The sequence below is a fragment of the Nycticebus coucang genome, chromosome 1, assembly GCF_027406575.1.
Source record: "Nycticebus coucang isolate mNycCou1 chromosome 1, mNycCou1.pri, whole genome shotgun sequence".
Lineage (NCBI taxonomy): Eukaryota > Metazoa > Chordata > Mammalia > Primates > Lorisidae > Nycticebus > Nycticebus coucang.
The window spans coordinates 113517915-113536179 of record NC_069780.1 but is presented as its reverse complement, the minus strand read 5'-3'; the positions used below and the strand labels follow the sequence as shown (position 1 = coordinate 113536179).

Sequence of the window (18265 nt, the reverse complement as noted above, 5' to 3'; positions counted from 1 at the left end):
AATGGTGACATAGTGAGACTCTGTCTCAAAAAAAAAAAAAAAAATATATATATATATATAGAAAGATCTGATACCACTGGAAGGAAAGATAAGTTTACAATTATAAGTGGAGATTTTGACACTTTTTCATAATTAATAGAGCAAGCACATAGAAAATAGGTAAGAGCATAAAAGACTTGAAAAAGTATTTATTCAACCTAATTTACATTTACCTAACATGCCACCAAATAGCAATTTTACACTTCTTTTAAAGTGTACATGAAACAGTCACCAAAATAACCCATATTCTGAGTCATAAATTAAGTTTCAATGAATTAAAAGGATTTAAGTCATACAGTATTTCTCTAACTACAATAATATTAACCTAAAAATCAATGAGAAAAACCTGGAAAATACCCAGATATTAGAGGCAAAACGTACTTCTAAGAAACCTGTGAGTTAAAAAAGAAATCACAAGAAATATGAAATATTTTTGAACTGAATGAAAATAGAAATACAACATATCAAAATGTATGGGACACAGCTAACCAGTGTTTGGAGGATAATTTGTACTATTAAATGCTTATTTTAGAAAGCAAGACAGATCTCAAATCAATTATCTAAACTTTTTTTTAAGAAACAGGAGAAAAGAACTAAATTGAAGTAAGCAATAGAAAGAAAATAATAATGATAATAGAAGTTAATGAAATAAAAATCAGAGAAAAACCAATAAAGCCAAAGGCTGTTTCTTGAAAATGCAGATGGTATCTTTATTGATAAAGTGATAAACCACTAGCCAGAGTGATCAGGAAAAGAAGAAAAAAAGAAGTTACCAATATTAGTAGAAGCTATGGCATTAAAAGGTTAATAGTAATTGTTAAGAAAAATGTTATGCCAATATATTGAACAACAGTGATAAAATACAAAAATTCCTTAAAAAATCTCGTCTGCCAAAACTTACTCAATAACAGGTAGCCTGAATAGCTGTATTAAAAAAATCAAATCAAACTTTAAAACTTCCCACAAACAGAAAACAGAAAGTGAAAAGGAAAAAAGAAAGAAAGAAAGAAAGAAAAACAGCATAAAATCCAGCCACAGACAGCTTTATTGATTAATTTGACTCAACAATTAAAAAGAAAAAATATCATTTCTACATAAACTTTTTTAAAAATAAAAGAGCAGAAAGAAGCCTGCATTACCCTGACACCAAAACCGGACACAAATTTTATAAGAAAATTATAAAATGCCTCACAAATTTAGATGCAAAAATTGTCAACAAAAACTTAACAAATAGAATCCAGCAGTTTATAATGATAACACATGATGACCAAACAGCCGTGCAAGGCAAGGTTGGCTCAACATCTGAAAATTAGTCAGTGTAACTCCCTGAAGCCTGGACTCCAGGTTTTAGGATCCCAGCTGCAGACCAGATTCAGGTTGGCTCAAATACATTTCTTACCCTCGTTAGACTAGTGGCTATCTGGGGTATGTTCTTTTCATGGAGAATGGCAAGAGCTCAACAACTAACAAGCCAGGCCACACAAACACACTGTGAGTTGGTCATTCGTCTATCATCTCCAGAAAAGTTTCTGTTCAAGTTTCTTACTTACTTCTAAATGGGACTGTTTACTCTTCTCTTATTGATTAATCTGAGTTCTCTGTAGATTCTAGTTATCAGGCCTTGGTCACATTTTTGTGACATGCAAAAATCGAAGGGAGGGGAGGGCACTGCAGAAGGAGGAAGGGCAATTGGTGGGATCTCCCCTCTTGTGCACAGTGTCGGGGTGTGCAGCACACCCGCTGGGTAGTTGAAAGGTCAACTACAACTTTAACTTTACCTTAGAAGTAAGAACAATGTAATCTAAAAAGTTGTACCCTCATATTAATTTGAAATTAAAAAAAATAAAATACAGTGTAAGGTTCTGCTCACCTCCTGTCCACAAGCTACTCATCAATGAGGCTGAGAAATACACTTTTTCACCCAAAGCAGAGGAGAACAGAATTCACTGAACAATAATATCAATAACAACAATTATCACAAATAATTAACATAATAATATTATCCATTAATGTCCAGAAGAATTTTTGTAAGGCATTATGGCAAAGTGCCAAGCATTTTGGGGAAATGGGGAATGGGGTTGGGAGGAAGTAAATAGAACCTAATCTGCATGAACTAGGAGGACTACAGAACACACAACCAGGAAAATGGGCTCAACAAATCAACGCAAGCCAGCAGACGAACTAAAACCCAGTAAAATTGGCAAATGAAAAGGGTAATCCTTTTTTAAGAAATGGGAGATTCCTTATAAAACATCTTCATTATCATCTCCAAAAATGACATGATTGTCAGATGCATAATATGCCTGCCTTTAACGGTAATAGTCATCCTCCTCCCCATCTTCATTATCACATTATAGTAAACTAATCTGAACTACTTTCTTCTAGAATGCACTGCTTTAATCCTGCTTGTCTTGAGTTTTATCTGACATTTTTCTGACCACTAATATAATCTTATGAGATTTTTCCACCATTTATGCCTTTATCTGAAGCACCTTTCCATACATGAAAAATTAAATCACTTTCAAGCCTGCAGTCTTGCCCTATAAACCTATTTAACGCCATGTTCTTCAACCTTTTTCATCTCATGGCACACTTCAACCTATAGTTAAACTTCCACGGCACACTTAAATTATGTTGATAAAAAAAAAAAAGACTATATTTACTGTGCTTTGAAGTTCCTTCAAAAATAACTTAATTAATAATCCTTAAAAATTTTCGGGGCATATGTAAGATCCTCTCATTGCACACCAGTTGAAAATCACTGCTTCAATGAACAGCAGTTACTGATCGTCATCAATTCATTGTTTTATGCATACCCCAGTTTTGAAATATCAAGAATAAAACTGCCTTCCTATTCTAGGAATAAAATTTTATTCAGTTTGCTAATTTGTTCTAACATCTACTTTACTATATGCTTGTTATTTTATTTCTATTTCCAATTTGACTCCTTCACTAATCCTTACAAGCCCATGTATACTAGTGTATTATTCCTAGTGTACAAATGAAGGAAAACATTCAGAGAAGTTAAACAGTTTGCCCATGGTAAGAGGAAAACCTGAGTTTGAATCCAGATAGTTCTATCTCTAGAACTCATCAATAGTCTTTTCACAACACTGTACTGCCTCTGAAATCTAGAGAATCAATCCAAACTTACAGACTGCTGATAGGAGTACAAATTAGACCACAACTTGGGAGATCAAATTTTCACATTATCAAATAAGCCTTCAGATGCCCAAAATCCAATGTTTCTATGTAGGCAGTAATTCTCGCACATATTCCTGTCCTCATTCCTAAACCTTCCATTATTCTGAGTGTGCTGGGTCATGTCCGGCAGCATCCTAACCTGCAGTGAGACCTTATAGCTGGTTATCTACAGCTGACTCTTCTCCTCCTATTCTCCACTTAAAGTTTTCTAAACAAGATTTTATTTCTATCAAGTCACTGAAACAGCTCTTTGTAAAGGTAAACAATGACCTCCATATTGGCAAATCCAAAAGTTAATTCTCAGTCCTCATCTAATCTTATCAATCACCAGCATATGACTTAATTAATGACTCCCTGTTTCTTTCTTTACTTAGTTCATTGTAAGCATTTCACATTGTATATTGAAGCAGTACCCTGAACACCATAAATGCATCAATGTACAAAGTTATGATTTAATAAAAATTAATTAAAAAAAAATAATTTGTCATTCAGGATCTCTCTCTTGCTCCTGATTCTCAGCTTACCATACTAAAAATTCCATTTCAGCCTCTTTTACTAGTTCCTCTTCATCTTCCTGACCCTAAAAGTCAAGGTGCCCAGGGTTCGATCTTCAGATCTCATCTCTTTTCTAGCAACACTGATACCTCAGGTAATCACAAGTAGAATCATGACTTTAAATATTATCCCTATGTTAATGATTCCCCAAAGTTGTATCTCTAGCGCCACCTATAGACGCAACTTCTCCTTCTTAATGTTTAAGTGTCATCTCAATTTAATGTCTAAAATCTAACTTTTGCTTTCCACCACCACCACCCCCAACTGCTTTTCCCAATGTTTTCTCAATTTAATTAATAATGCCCATCTTGAAGCTATTTCTGCCAAGAATCTTCAGTTATCTTCATTTCTTCTCTAATATCCCATGTCCGATAACATTAGTAAATCATGTTCTCTTTCTTCAAAACACATTCAGAATCTGTCCAAACTTCATGATCCCCTTGCTAACAGTCTAACCCAAGCTATCATCAGCTCTAAAATTTGTGAGGAGACATGGTCCAGATCAGCATCTAAAGCAAGCAATGCTCTTAATAATTTCCCATTTTTGTAGGTAAGGGCCAGGAATACCATTCCCTCCATAGAGTATTACCTCGAAAAGCAGGGACAAGGTAACACAAATTGAGCCAAGAAAGTGAATGTTTTATCCTATATCTACTTAAGGCTTTCCTGATAAGAAATAGAAGAAGACAGCAGGAGAAATTCTTGAGAAATCTCCATCACGTGGCCCTTCCACAAGGGATGATGAAGCCAGATGGCCCTCGCCAGATGTGGGCGCCTTGATATTGGACTTCCCAGACTCCAGAACTATGAGCCAATAAATTTCTGTGGTATTTTTATAACAGCACAAAACAGACTAAGACAGCTGGCATCTCAACATTTAGAAAACTTGTAAGACATTTTCTCTTTATCAAATAAAGTGACTGTGACATCCTGCAGAGGTTAGTTAAATAATCTGATCTTGGGCAAGTCACTAGACAGATTGAAATACATGATAAATGAAGAAATCTTACAGATCAACAATGACATTTCTTTTAGTAGTAAAATTAGTTTAGATAGCAGATTTTTTTAAAAAGTCTAGAATTCAAAATTCCCTAACAATGTGTAAGGCAGATTCCCTCTGAAATGTTTACAAGGACAGCTTCTCATAAAATATCCCTAATGCCAATGCCACAAAGACAAAAGTATAGAAATGGGCAGATCATTATCTTAATCCAGTATGATATTCCAACAGGCAAAATATGGTAAAGGCCCACTACTCTTGGTTCAAAAGACTAATATGGTTAGTTTTACCATTAAATGTAAAACTTCAAATAGGAAGAGCATCAACAATTGTTACACCTCTAAAATTACATGATTCTACGATTATTTGCTGACTACATACTATGTTTCAGACACTATCAGTTGCCATGAAGGACACACATAAATGCAAATAGTTTAAGGTACTGAAATTCATATTCTAGAATTGAAATGAATGTGAGATCACCTAAATATTCCTTTACCTTCATTAGGCACAGTGAAAATTTCCTACAGAAGCAAATTAAGCATGTACCTTTCAGTGCTGCAGTCTTTTCTTTTTCATCTGGACCTCCCTGCTGGATTTGTGCCATGCTTACCCAAACTGGCAACAAAATTAAAGAGCTCAAGGAAATAGACATCAATCTTCAGAAGACAGTCTAGAATGAATGAAAGCAATAAATTAAGCTCTACTCAAAACCTATCTACTCTGTACAACTTCCTAGATCACTGGAATTAATCTCTATCCTGATTTCCCACTGCACTTCGTTGACACCTATGCCACAGTATTTATTATTTCCTGCTCTGTGTTATAGTTATTTATGTATTTACCTGGATTGGCTAACAGCTTACAATCCTCAGGAATAGAGGTATCAAGTGTGTGTTATCTTTATATCTGTCATGTTGCCAACACAGTATTTTACACGTACAAACAACTAATGCTTGCTGAATTGAATTTAGACAAACTTACTGCTTAGTTTTAGTCCCCTATCACTTAATGTTTTAAAAAAAGTATCTTTAGATAGTTGCAAAAACTTGAGATTTCTTTTAAAATAAAATGTAAGCATGTGTCTTTTATAAATTCAGAATGTCTTCCTCTGGAATATTCAGACAGTTAGAAAGAGAAAAATACATTAATACATAAAGTATCACAAATTACCAATAGTATAATTAAAAATACAACTTTAGGGCCAGGTGCAGTGGCTCTGTAATCCTAGCACTTTGGGAGGCTGAGTTGGGCGGATTGCTTGAGCTCAGGTGTTTGAGACCAGCCTGAGCAAGAGCAAGACCTTGTCTCTACTAAAAATAGCCAGGCATTGTGGTGGGCCCCTGTAGTCCCAGCTACTCAGGAGACTGAGGCATGAAGATCATTTGAGCCCAAGAGTTTGAGGTTGCTGTTAGCTATGACACCAGTGTATCCTACTGAGCGCAACAAAGTAAGACTTTGTCTTTAAAAAAAAAGAAAATAATACAACTTCGGAGAGAAAAATTATCCCTTTTTAAAAGGAAAATCAGTCAAATTCACTATCTGAAACCTATACTCTATAAATGCCACTCTAGGTAAACAATCATAATAAAAATTATAATTTATTAAAATCTAATCTTGTTCTCATTTGGCCAAACGGAAGGCATTAAAACTAAAAGTAGATGGCTTTTTCCAATGTGCTCATGAACTGTAAGGCAAATCACTATTTCAAAAGTTCAGAAGGAAAAATATGCAACACATGAAATGGAAAAAAATTAAACTAATTTAGTCAATTAGTCCATAACTGTTAATGAAAATATGCAAAAACTACATTAATGGTAATAGTGAAATAAGACCAACATACTCCTGATTGAGGAACCCAAATGATTTGTTACCCACAAAGTGAACTTCAGTTTCTATTTGTAAGTACATTTTATAATTATCTTTAAAAATACAGGCATTTTCATAATAAGCAGAGTATAGCAGAAAATACTTTAAAAAAAAAAATAAATGTTAGGTCAAGGAGGGTAGACTGCCTGACCTCAGGAGTTCAAGACCAGCCTGAGCCAGAGTGAGATGATCCCATCTCTAAAAATAGCCGGGCATTGTGGCAGGTGTCTGTAGTCCCAGCTACTTGGGAGGTTGAGGCAAGAGAACTGCTTGAGCCCAAGAGTTTGAGGTTGCTGTGAGCTAAAGACTCCATGGCACTCTAGCAAGGGTGACCAAGTGAGACTGTCTCAAAAAAATAAATAAATAAAATAAAATAAAAATAAAAAAATAATGTTGAAAAGAAACGTTTTAAAACTATAAATGTTCCAAATGGTCATAACCAATTCTGCCCTTACTCAACTCTAACTGCAAGTGATGTGAAATAAGATAAAGGACCCTCTGGCTCCACCAATAACTAGCCATGAGACCTTGACAACTTATTTATCTTCACTGCACCTCATTTTCCACATTTGTAAAATGGAAATGATAATCATGCTTCCTTCATAATGTAACAGTAAAGTTAAATGTAAAATATTTGATACACGTATAGTATAGATATGTGTATACTATAGATAATGAAAACACGTATAGATCAGTGCCTGATCCATAATTAAATGTTCAACATATAAATCAGTTTATATTTTTTTAATTGTTGAAAATGAATCATAGCTTCACTGTTTAATAATAGCTCTGTGGCCCATGGCAACTTACTTGATATCCAAAAATCTTTAATTTCCTCATTGATAAAATGTAGCTCATACCCATATTTCAGTCATTGAGGATTAAATATTAGAGAAAATGTATATATCCAATCATAGTTATAACTGGCAGTCTCACAGTTACTGCCTGGTGTGAGATTTTCTAAAAGTAATATCTAGAATCTGAGACTAGTTTTGACTAAAAAGTATTTTCACTTAGCATAGAAGTAGCTGTCATTTTTCTTCTGTGAATAGATAACTCTACACGAATATGTTTATACTCCCTCAAGAAGAACATGCTCTGTCCAGAGGGGTAGGCAATGCTCAAGACTGAGAGAGCAGCGGTGAGCAAAGCAGATACGGTCACGTCCCTTCGGGGCTCACCATTTAGCTCCAAATCACACAGCCATGCAGGCACAAACAAAATGTATCAGACCTGGACTGATAACTACAGCATTATTACAACAAAGAAATATGCGTAAAGGCCATCTATTTATATTCAAGAATTAGTCTTGATCTGCCAAGACTCACAAGTTTGTACACAAGTTTCACCAGCAACTTCTTCTATACCAGACTTCAGCAGAAATTAGAGAAAGGTTTGTAATGAGAGATTCCACAGGGCACCCTTGCTAATAATTCCACAAATGAATTAACTATCTACAGGGGACTTTTCTGCATTTTTTTTCTCTAGCCTTCTGGTAACTCAGTATTTCTTCTAAATATAAACTTTAAGTTATTGTTCATTGGCCCCAAATTGTCTGATTCCTAAATAGAACAATTTATACAATTATTTCATTGTGACTGCTTTAACAAAGGTAAAATATTTTTGGAGCTAGTCATTTTCAAAATTCATTTTAAAGAATCACTTTCTAGATTTCCAAAATTAAATATTAATTAAGAATGTTTCCTCTTATTTTATGTGAAGCAACCTAAAAATCTACCTAGCAATTTGCTGGAGTGATGAAATGTAAGTTAAGAAACTACTAATTACTACTATGCATGACCCTAAACCCTACAGTACCAGATGCAAAGCAGGTAAGCACGAGGCAAAAGCAATTTGTCTTTTGCTCTCTTATAAACTGTGTTAGATTTTTACTCTCTTGAGTTATTTTCCATAGCTGTGGCACAGCTGGTGAAGCTAAATCAGGAACATTTTAAATTCTCAATTTAGTTTTCCTAATAAAAATTCAGAGTTATAACCTGCATGACCACAGATAAACACTACTGAAAGTGAAGCCAGCAAGCTGTTTGGTACATTTGATATATATTAATATGTGCACTCCACATAGTTTATTTGGCATTATCTGATGGAGTTTAGGTTATAGGAAATAAAGTGGCATTATCTGATGGAGGTTAGGTTATAGGGAATAAAGCGGCGGAAGGTTTATACTGATGTGAATTGGGACACAGTTGACATGTTGTATACTTTGTGATAACCACTACTATTTAAATATTGTTTCCTAGAAATGGTTACAGTACAAACTAGATTCAAAACATTTCAGTTTGTGACTTCATTCTGTGAACTACATAAAGCAATTATCATATCTTCTTCCCTTCTATGATTCCAACAGAGATTCTACTATGTATAAATAATGCTATAAATAACTTGTCGTGTGTAATCTTTATCCAGTCAGCATTTCAAAACATGAAACATTAGAATATTTCTTATTTGCCCCGTTTTCTCAGAATATGGCATGAGCACTTATAAAATACCCAGAATGACATACAGAAGCCTTATTTTTCTACATTCGTTCCTTTTTAGGCAGGTATTAAATGTGAACTAGATATGAGTGATTTTGCGACAGAAGCCCTTTCCATCTTACAGTAATGAAAATACAAAATAGATCAAAGAACAATGAAATTGGGTTAATTCTCTGAGGCCTCTCAGGACTGATCAGGTTCTCATCTGGCCCCCAAAGAATTTATGCTCACTAAGTCAGGCTCTGTAAATCAAGCTCAAAATATCATACTTGCAACAGAAATTATAGTAAGTGAAATTAGTATAAGGTATTTATGAGGAATCAAAAGACCCATCCAAATTGTAGTTAAAATACCCATGTTGCTCGTCAGCAAAGGTTACTTCTAATAACACTGGGCAGCACATAATCCTGAGAACGTAGAGAGGAAAATGTGTGCTGTAGGGTATTTGTGTGCATAAGCAGCCACACAGGCACCAGGGAAAGTCTGGAGAATGAAGGCATCAGGCTGGAGCAGACACAGAAGGCAAAGCCCAGGGTAATCTGGGCCTTGAGGCATAGAAAACGGTGGCCTATACAGGACACACAGTCAGGTTTACATCAAGTTTAGCTCAGACCAGGAATACCTGCTTCCAAATCAAACATATCTAAAATGATTCCTTAGTTTCCCAAGCAGCAAGATAGATTTAGGATGAGAAATCTAGGTTTTTAGAGGCTTGGCACAGTGGCGCACACCTGTAATTCCAGCACTCTGGGAGGCCAAGGCAGGTAAAATGCCTGAGCTCACAGGTTCAAGACCAGCCTGAGGAAGATTCAGACCCCATCTCTAAAATCAGCCAGGCATAGTCCCAGCTACTCGAGAGGCTGAGGCAAGAGGATCACTTCAGCCCAAGAGTTTGAGGTTGTTGTAAGCTGTGACACCACAGCACTACCCGGGGTGACAGAGCAAGTCTGTCTCAAAAGGAAAAAGAAAGAGATCTAGGTTTTTAATCTCAGTTTTATCACCTAGCAGTCACAACTTCTCTAACATAAGTAATGGAAACAGTAATAAAAATGATAGTTATTTTTGTAGGGCCAGTATGAGGATTACATGAAAGCATTTTGCAAACTAAAAATTCTTCTACAAACATTAACAGCCCATACAAAATCAGAAATAAGATTCCAATTAATTTGTACTCCAACTCCCGTAAGTATACCAAAATCCATTCAATTTATAGAAATGAGAAACTTTCTATATGCATCACTTAGAAGCATTCCATAAACAAATAATAAGGCCTCACAATAAATATTTGTTGGGTTGACTTGGGTGTCCAAGTATATTGAAAGTAATCATAATAGAATGTAAACTAATTTTTGATATAATTTATTTCTTTTATATTCCTTTTAAACCTTATTAAAACATGTACTCAGACAATGATCAAGCACACGAGTTCCACCTCCATTTGGTTCAAAGTTTTGCCCAAAAAAGAACACTATTCCAATTATTTCTTGCATTAGTTATAAGGTCAATAATACCTTTCATACCCATTACTTATTAAGTCATTACCACAACGAGCATGGGTAGGCAGAGTAGACATACCTGCATTGCCCAAAGGTGTGCCATCCTGGGCTTTGAGAAGCTAAGTAAACCTGGGTAAGGCATCTGAATGGTAAGGGGTGGCTGAGATTCTAACTGCAGTTTTCTGACTCCATATGAATGAGCTCCTTTTATTCTATAATGCTGATAACATCAAACAATTCATCTTCATTAGAAAAACAATTACATTTTCTTATTCTCTAGAAGGTTCATATTCCCATGTACTAATTTCTATTATTGCAAAGTATTACAATTTGAATTTTAGGCAAGTTGGGCATAGTTACCTCATACTAAAATGGTCGCCAAAATTATCTCAGTATATGGAATATGCTATCCAGAATTAAGACTGATAAAAATCACTTCCTTTCATTCCTCATAATATTTTGGTAAATCAAGCATCTAAAACAGTGATTTTCAACCAGTGTGCCATGAGAGGATCTTAGGTGTGCCAGGACAATTTTAAAAGATGATCAATTAAATTATTTTCAAAAGAAGTTCAAAGTACAGTAAGTATATTTTTTGTTACTCTTTTTTTGATCAAGATACTTTAAGTGTGCCATGGAAGTTTAACTATAGGTTCAAGTGTGCTGTGAGATTTAAAAAAAAAAAAAAAAAAAAGTTTAAAAAAACACTCAGCTAAAAGAAAAAGCCAAAAGTTAAAAAAAAGAAAATGAAAAGATTTTAAAAGAACACAATACTGCATCAGGGCATCTTTTTGTTAGGTTCCAAAACTGGTACGAATCTGGTTAGCAAAACCAGCTTTTAAGCAAAAACACAGAAGCTCAAAAAGGCTAGAACAGAAATCTTAGACTATGCAGTATTTGTGAGACTAAAACTGAAGTTGAGAAATTAAACAAGGACTAAGGCAATTCTCAATTCTGAAGCCCATCAAAAGAAAAACAATGCAAGTTTTCATAATACACAGAAGAAATGGCACAGACAAAATAATTTTCAAATAGAATACAGTAGAACTTCCAAGTTGGCCCCCTCCTACACTGACCACCTCCTTAAGTTGACCTAATTTTCACAGACTGGACATGTACCACATATATGTATCAGTACAATAGGTCTAGTTCCTTCTGTTGACCAGTTTATTACCATCCTTCAGTGGTCAACTTATAGGGGTTTAGCTATATATACCACACTCAAATTTTTTAGAAAAACAGAAAAAAACAGTAGTCTCTTTTATATGGGTCAAATATAAACATCATAAGCTACTTAAGATACTTTAATCTATGACAACTATGAACAATAAAATGCAAACGATGTTATAAATGTACATAGCTCCAGGCCAAATTAAATAAGTAGGAACTATCATCAGAAGATTTCAAAACAGCCAATTGCATGAAACAGCAATAGCATTAACATGTATATAGTAGAACCATCTCCATAGTCGACTACCTCCCCACACTGACCACCTCCTTAAATTGACCTACTTTTCATAGACCCATATGCACCACATGTATGTATCAGCACAGTAGGCCTATTTTTTTATGTTAATTACCACCATAACTAATTACCATGGTAATTACCAGTTTGTTGCAGTCCCTTGGGTGGTCAACTTATAAAAGTTCTACTTGCAAAGTCAGCATAGGATTTTTTCCTTCCATAAACATGTTCACTAGCATCTCTGCTAAACTTTGTGATGGCAACATCCAACCTCGACTTGGCAATACCATATGCAGGTGGCAGTTGCTAAGATGAGCTGCCCACACTCCTCTTCCGGGGAACTCTGCTGCTCAGCTTCAGGAGTGCAGTCAGCAGACAGCCTCCTGTGTCTACTACTCCAGAGTTGGCTGCAGGTGCTGCCTCTCTCAAGGTCACACCTTTCCCTGCCTACTCTAGCTTAGTGACTGAGGCCAGTGGGGACAGGAAGGCCCAGCCATCTCAGCACGGTGCCGGGGAACTTGAGACAGGCGATGCTGCTCCACCCACACCTTGCTGCCAAGCTGGCACAGAGAAGCTCTGTCAGGGCTGCACGTGGATTCAACTTCTCCCTCTGGCCAATCTGTTTTCCTCCTTCCTTTCAAAAGTGCTACCTCTAATAAACTCAGCATCTACTGCTAAAAAAACCCAAACTGTGACAATATACTTTTCCAGTGTTTTTCTGAATTTAAATAAACAAACAAAAAACCTGACATATCCAAAATATATAAAGAACTCTGGCAACTCAAGAAAGAAAGGAAAACCTAATTGCAAAATGAACAAAGGATATGAACTCGTTTCTCCAAAGAGAAAATACAAATGGCCAAAAAGTACATGAAAAGGTGCTCAACATTACTAACTAGCATGGTTAAAACTAAAAAGCAAGATAAAACAAAAGCTGTGACAATGTAGAGAAACTGGAACCTTACATGTTGCTCGCGTGAATGCAAATCAGTGCAGCTGCTCAGGACACAGCTGGATAGATCCTCACATTGTAAAACATAATGGTACCATGTGACCCAGCAATTCTGCTTCTGGGTATGTACCCAAGAGAAACCAAACACGTGTCCACACCAAAACTCGTACGCAAAGGTTCACAGAAGCATTATTCATAACTGCCAACAAACAGAAACAAGCTAAATGCGTATCCACTGACAAATCCATAAAAAGTGTGGTATATCCACACAACAGGATATTATTTGTTAATAAAAAGGAATAAAGTACTGATACATGCTACAACATGAATGAACTGAAAACGTTATGTTCTAAGTGACTGAAGCCAGTTATAAAATGCCACACGCTGCATGACTCCATTTATATAAAATTTCCAGAGAAACAGAAAGATTAATGATTTTCAGGAGTTGGGGGAAGGGGGCTGGGGTGTAACTGTTACCAGGTGTGTGGTTTTTTTTTGAGATGAGAGTTCCAATACTCCAAGGAGATTCACCTGCATTGGTCAGTGTCTCTCTCACTGTGTATTACACGGCTCTCTCTCCACCTCTTTTTCTCTATAGTTATAGTGTCAAAGGTCAAGGCACAATCTCAAAAGGAAGGACCTTGGCCATCCCACTCAGTACTCACTCTTCTCTTTACCTTCCATAAAACAGGAGCAAAAAGCAGACTTCAGGCAGACTAATTTAAAGAACTTTTCTCTTTAAACATACCTACCATCCCTCTTGCTACAGCCAGGCTGGCAACTGTCTAAACTTGCTTTAGCTAGTTTGATATGAGGGACAAACATATTATTTTCTAGGTAACAAACGAGCATTCTATGTAGTTTTTGTAAATCACAGTGCTCCAGTCTAGCTTGTTCTAGTTCTCTGCACTGGAAATTCTGTCAGTGGTGAATTTACCTCCCTGGCTCTTCACTATCTCCCTGGGAATCTGGTCAGAAGCACCGACTGACTTTGGTTATGATTCAATTAGTCTCCCAAACACACATTATCTACTAGCACACAATCCCACATAATTTCTAACAAGGATTAAAGTTGGTAAAAACTTTGTTACTATTATTATTTTGATTATCATTATCACAACTAATCCCCAACATTATATCAACTTACTTCCAAGTCAGAAAAATACCATTTGCTGTAGAAAAAAATGAACAAAAACTTGAGCATACAATAAAGCAATAGAATAAGCCTTAACACCAGCAATAAAGTTCAAAGGCACAGGTAAGCTTCATGTAGATCACAACTGCACTGCAAACAAGGCATCTAAGTATTGCTCACATCCACTATCTACTGATAGCACACTCCTTATTGTTCATTTCAGGGGAAATTTCCAGGAAGTCTGACTTTACCTAAGTGTATGAACAACTATGAATGCTGTTTAAGTGTCTTCAGAACAGATTGTTTTTCTGGCTTCTAGAATTTCCCAATTCTTCATAAAGCAATAATACTTTGTAGCATTTCATGTTTGTATCAAATTTCAAAAATGCCCATATCTTGGGACTAATAGGGAATGAACTCAGAGAAATTTCGAGAAGTTCTATATTGCTGAGATGTTACAAATACCACATTTTTAAAAAAGAAAATCACAAATTTTAAACTTTAAGTTGTCTTTCAAACTACCATATCCATTACAGAGGCTATTTATTTTATTCAGAAAACAATACACACAATTTATATCTTGCCTAAATAATACAGGATTTGAGGTAGGAAAATTCTCTTATTCCAAAACCAAAGAGGTTTGATTCTCCCTACGTACTGCAAAATATTTTTTTCCCACAAAAGATAACCATCACTTAGTCACATAATAATTATAGGAAATAACTGTGTGACACTGAAATAAATGAAATAAATATTAGCCATTTGTGTTATTAGACCTATGCTTGCACAGTGTGCCAGTTTTCATTACTATTGTCTCAAAAGCATAAAATGATAAATTTCCCATCTATAATTGTGAGAATCAAGAATTTTACAAATAAACTTACACTTCAAACATTTTAGCTCAGTACCACCCCCCAAAGGAATCCTACTGCTCAGAACAAGTAGATCCTGGAAATACATTAAAAAATATTAGAATATCTACAAATGTCACTCACCAAATCAATATAAAAAAAACATAGTTTATCAATATCTGCAGAGAAAGTATTTGATAAAATGTAATACCTATTTTTCAAAAAGTCATTAAAAAACTAGGAGTAAAATCCCATTACTAGGCATCTACCCAGAAGGAAAGAAATCCTTTTATCATAAGGACACTTGTACTAGACTGTTTATTGCAGCTCAATTTACAATCGCCAAAATGTGGAAACAGCCTAAATGCCCACCAACCCAAGAATGGATTAACAAGCTGTGGTATATGTATACCATGGAATACTATTCAGCCATTAAAAAAAATGGAGACTTTACATCCTTCGTATTAACCTGGATGGACGTGGAAGACATTATTCTTAGTAAAGCATCACAAGAATGGAGAAGCATGAATCCTATGTACTCAATTTTGATATGAGGACACTTAATGACAATTATGGTTATGGGGGGGACAGAAAAAGGGAAGGAGGGAGGGGGGTGGGGCCTTGGTGAGTGTCACACTTTATGGGGGCAAGGCATGATTGCAAGAGGGACTTTACCTAACAATTGCAATCAGTGTAACCTGGCTTATTGTACCTTCAATGAATCCCCAACAATAAAAAAAAAAAAAAAACTGCAAAAAAAAAGGGAATGCCCTTAACCTGATAAAGGGGTTAAAACAAACAAACAAAACCACTTACAACAGAATTATTCTTAATAATAAAATGTTTTAAAGAAGCAGAAAAGAATAAGCATCATTACCACTTTACTATCACCACTTCTAGTCAAAGTCTGCTAGATGTTCTATCCAAGTGCAAGGACACTCCACCCAGTGCGGTAAGTCATGGAAAACTAAAACACGTTAAGTATTCTAAGAAGGAAAACAAAGTTATCATTATTTGCAAATATTATAACAAAAGAAAAAGAATTAAGAAAGAAGGTCTTCTAGAATAACAAAATAAGAATCTATCATTACAAATAAAAAGAATTCAGCAAGATGGTTTGCTATAAGATTTATAGATATAAATCAAGTATATTTGTAAGTACCAACAACAATCACATGTATATACAATATACAAATAATATATATACAAAAATCAGTTATACTTTTTTAAAAAACTTTTTATATATGTAACAATCAGTTACACTTTTTTAAAAGTTTTTTTTAAAAAAGTACATCATTTAAAATAGCGAGAAAATAAAACTACATGTTAGAACAAATCTAACAGAAGATATGTTAAACCTCTCATAAGGAAGTGATAAAAAGTTATGGAAAGACATTGAAGACAACTGAAATATAAGAAGAGAGATGCTGCATTTATGGACAGAAAAACTCAGTGTGAAGATAGCAATTTTCCTATAAGTAATGTAGATTCAATGCAATTCCACTCAATTTCACAGAACTTGAAAACCTAATTCAAAAAGTTATATGGAAAAAGCCACCTGCATTAAAAGACAAGCTTCTGGAGTTTTTCAAAAGAGAAATATGAACATGAAGAACAGAAACAATTATTGAAGCCACTGCTTCATCAAACGTGCCCACACTGAGAGCGTCACTCTTAGTGACTGACGCTTAAGCTAATTAACCTTTTACTACGGGTGAGGAGTGGGTCCTGCCTCTGCTCAGGACGTGCCAAGCACTTTTAGGAGAGACTGCAGTTCAAAACTGAGAAGGCTCTCTAAAGGTAGGTCACTGGCCAGAGTTTTTGCATTATAAGAGTCACTCCATAGATTCTCTTTAGGAAAACCATCACCACGGGCAGCACATTTCAGTGACAGGATGGGTCACAAAACATGGTTACTTGTGTAACCAACCTGCTCACTGAACTCAATCTGTCCCTTCAGGGAGAACTACAACTGTGTTCAGGTCTGCAGATAAAGTGGCTGCTTCCAAAGGCAAACTGGAATTACAGGGGTGATGAGTGAGCACTGGAACATTTGACATGTTCAAACATCGGCAGAGATCTTGAAAGAGACTGAGCCAAGGCCATCTTTCTCCCAGCTGACACATGCTCATATATCTCAGCTTTCAAAAGAGTTTGAGCATCACTTCCCAACAACAAAGGCCCCCCCAAAACTGGGAAGGAATGGGTCCATAGCCCATTTGTGAATGAGCCAGGTGAATCGACTTTGTGCTAGAAGACGATCAACTGCTGAGATCACAAATAACAGCAGCCTTAAAAGTATCCCTGAGACAACTTCAGATCTCCATATTTCTAGATTAAAGTCAAAGCCACATATCCTGAGATTGCCTCCAAAGCACTGACAAGCCTGCTTCCATCTCCAACATCCTGTTTTTGTGAAACAGGATTTTCTGCAGTGACAGCAACAAAAATGGGACTAAGGAGAGACAGCTACAACTGCTTCTTCCAGGGGTTGGCACAGGTGCTCAGGGGGACAGCTAGTCCAGGGCTTTGGGGAGCTACATCTTCACTGATCATGTGCTCACCACACCTAAGTTTGCAGGGACAGTGTAGCCCATCTCCCTCTCTAGACACCTGCACTGCCCACCAAGCCTCAGCCCTCGTGTCTCTACATAGCTAGATCACCTGCAGACATTCCCCAGCACCCACTCCCACGGCAGCAGCCACAGAGGGCCCGCAGGACCCTGAGGAACTGTAGGGTTCTAGAGTTTTAACCTTCAGGGCAGGCTGCCTGCAGGGGAGATAAGAGTACAGCACACTGGGGAGTCCATGGGACAAAAGGACTAGAGCAAATGCTCTCTTCCACTGGACAACTCCTGGCTTGTGAGTGGGGGTATCTCAGCCCCCCACCCCTACTGGAGACAAGGGCACAACACTGGGCTCTGTAGGAGAGAAGAGTCATTCTGCCCCAGTGGTGTCTAGGAGACACCAGTGCCCAGGAACAGTTGTGGAAATGGGGACTTCTTCTTTCCACACTGTTGCAGACCCAGCCACGGCAGTTCCCATGGAGGGGTGCCAAGAACAGCCACTCCAACCACCCTCACCCTTCAAGGAGCAAAAGCTTCCTGCAGAAGACTATGGGCAGGCCACAAAGCTGTCTGTTTCAAGCTAAGAGAAGAAATTTCACTCCAAAGCCATCTCTGCATAGAGCCACAGGACAGG

At 36.4% G+C, this 18265-nt stretch overlaps 1 protein-coding gene across 12 annotated transcripts in view; it reads right to left on the bottom strand.

Moving 5' to 3' along the window:
• The window catches only part of FAM172A (family with sequence similarity 172 member A), a 571031-nt gene that overhangs the window by 499305 nt on the left and 53461 nt on the right, over positions 1-18265 (bottom strand). For 6 of the 12 annotated variants that reach the window (XM_053586593.1, XM_053586640.1, XM_053586624.1 and 3 more), the window contains exon 2: positions 5348-5471. The exons of the other annotated variants lie outside the window; for them this stretch is intronic. In XM_053586593.1, the coding sequence (XP_053442568.1) occupies positions 5348-5453 (106 nt within the window). In that variant the 5' untranslated portion in view covers positions 5454-5471. The remainder of the gene's footprint in view (positions 1-5347; positions 5472-18265) is intronic. 12 annotated transcript variants of the gene reach the window in all.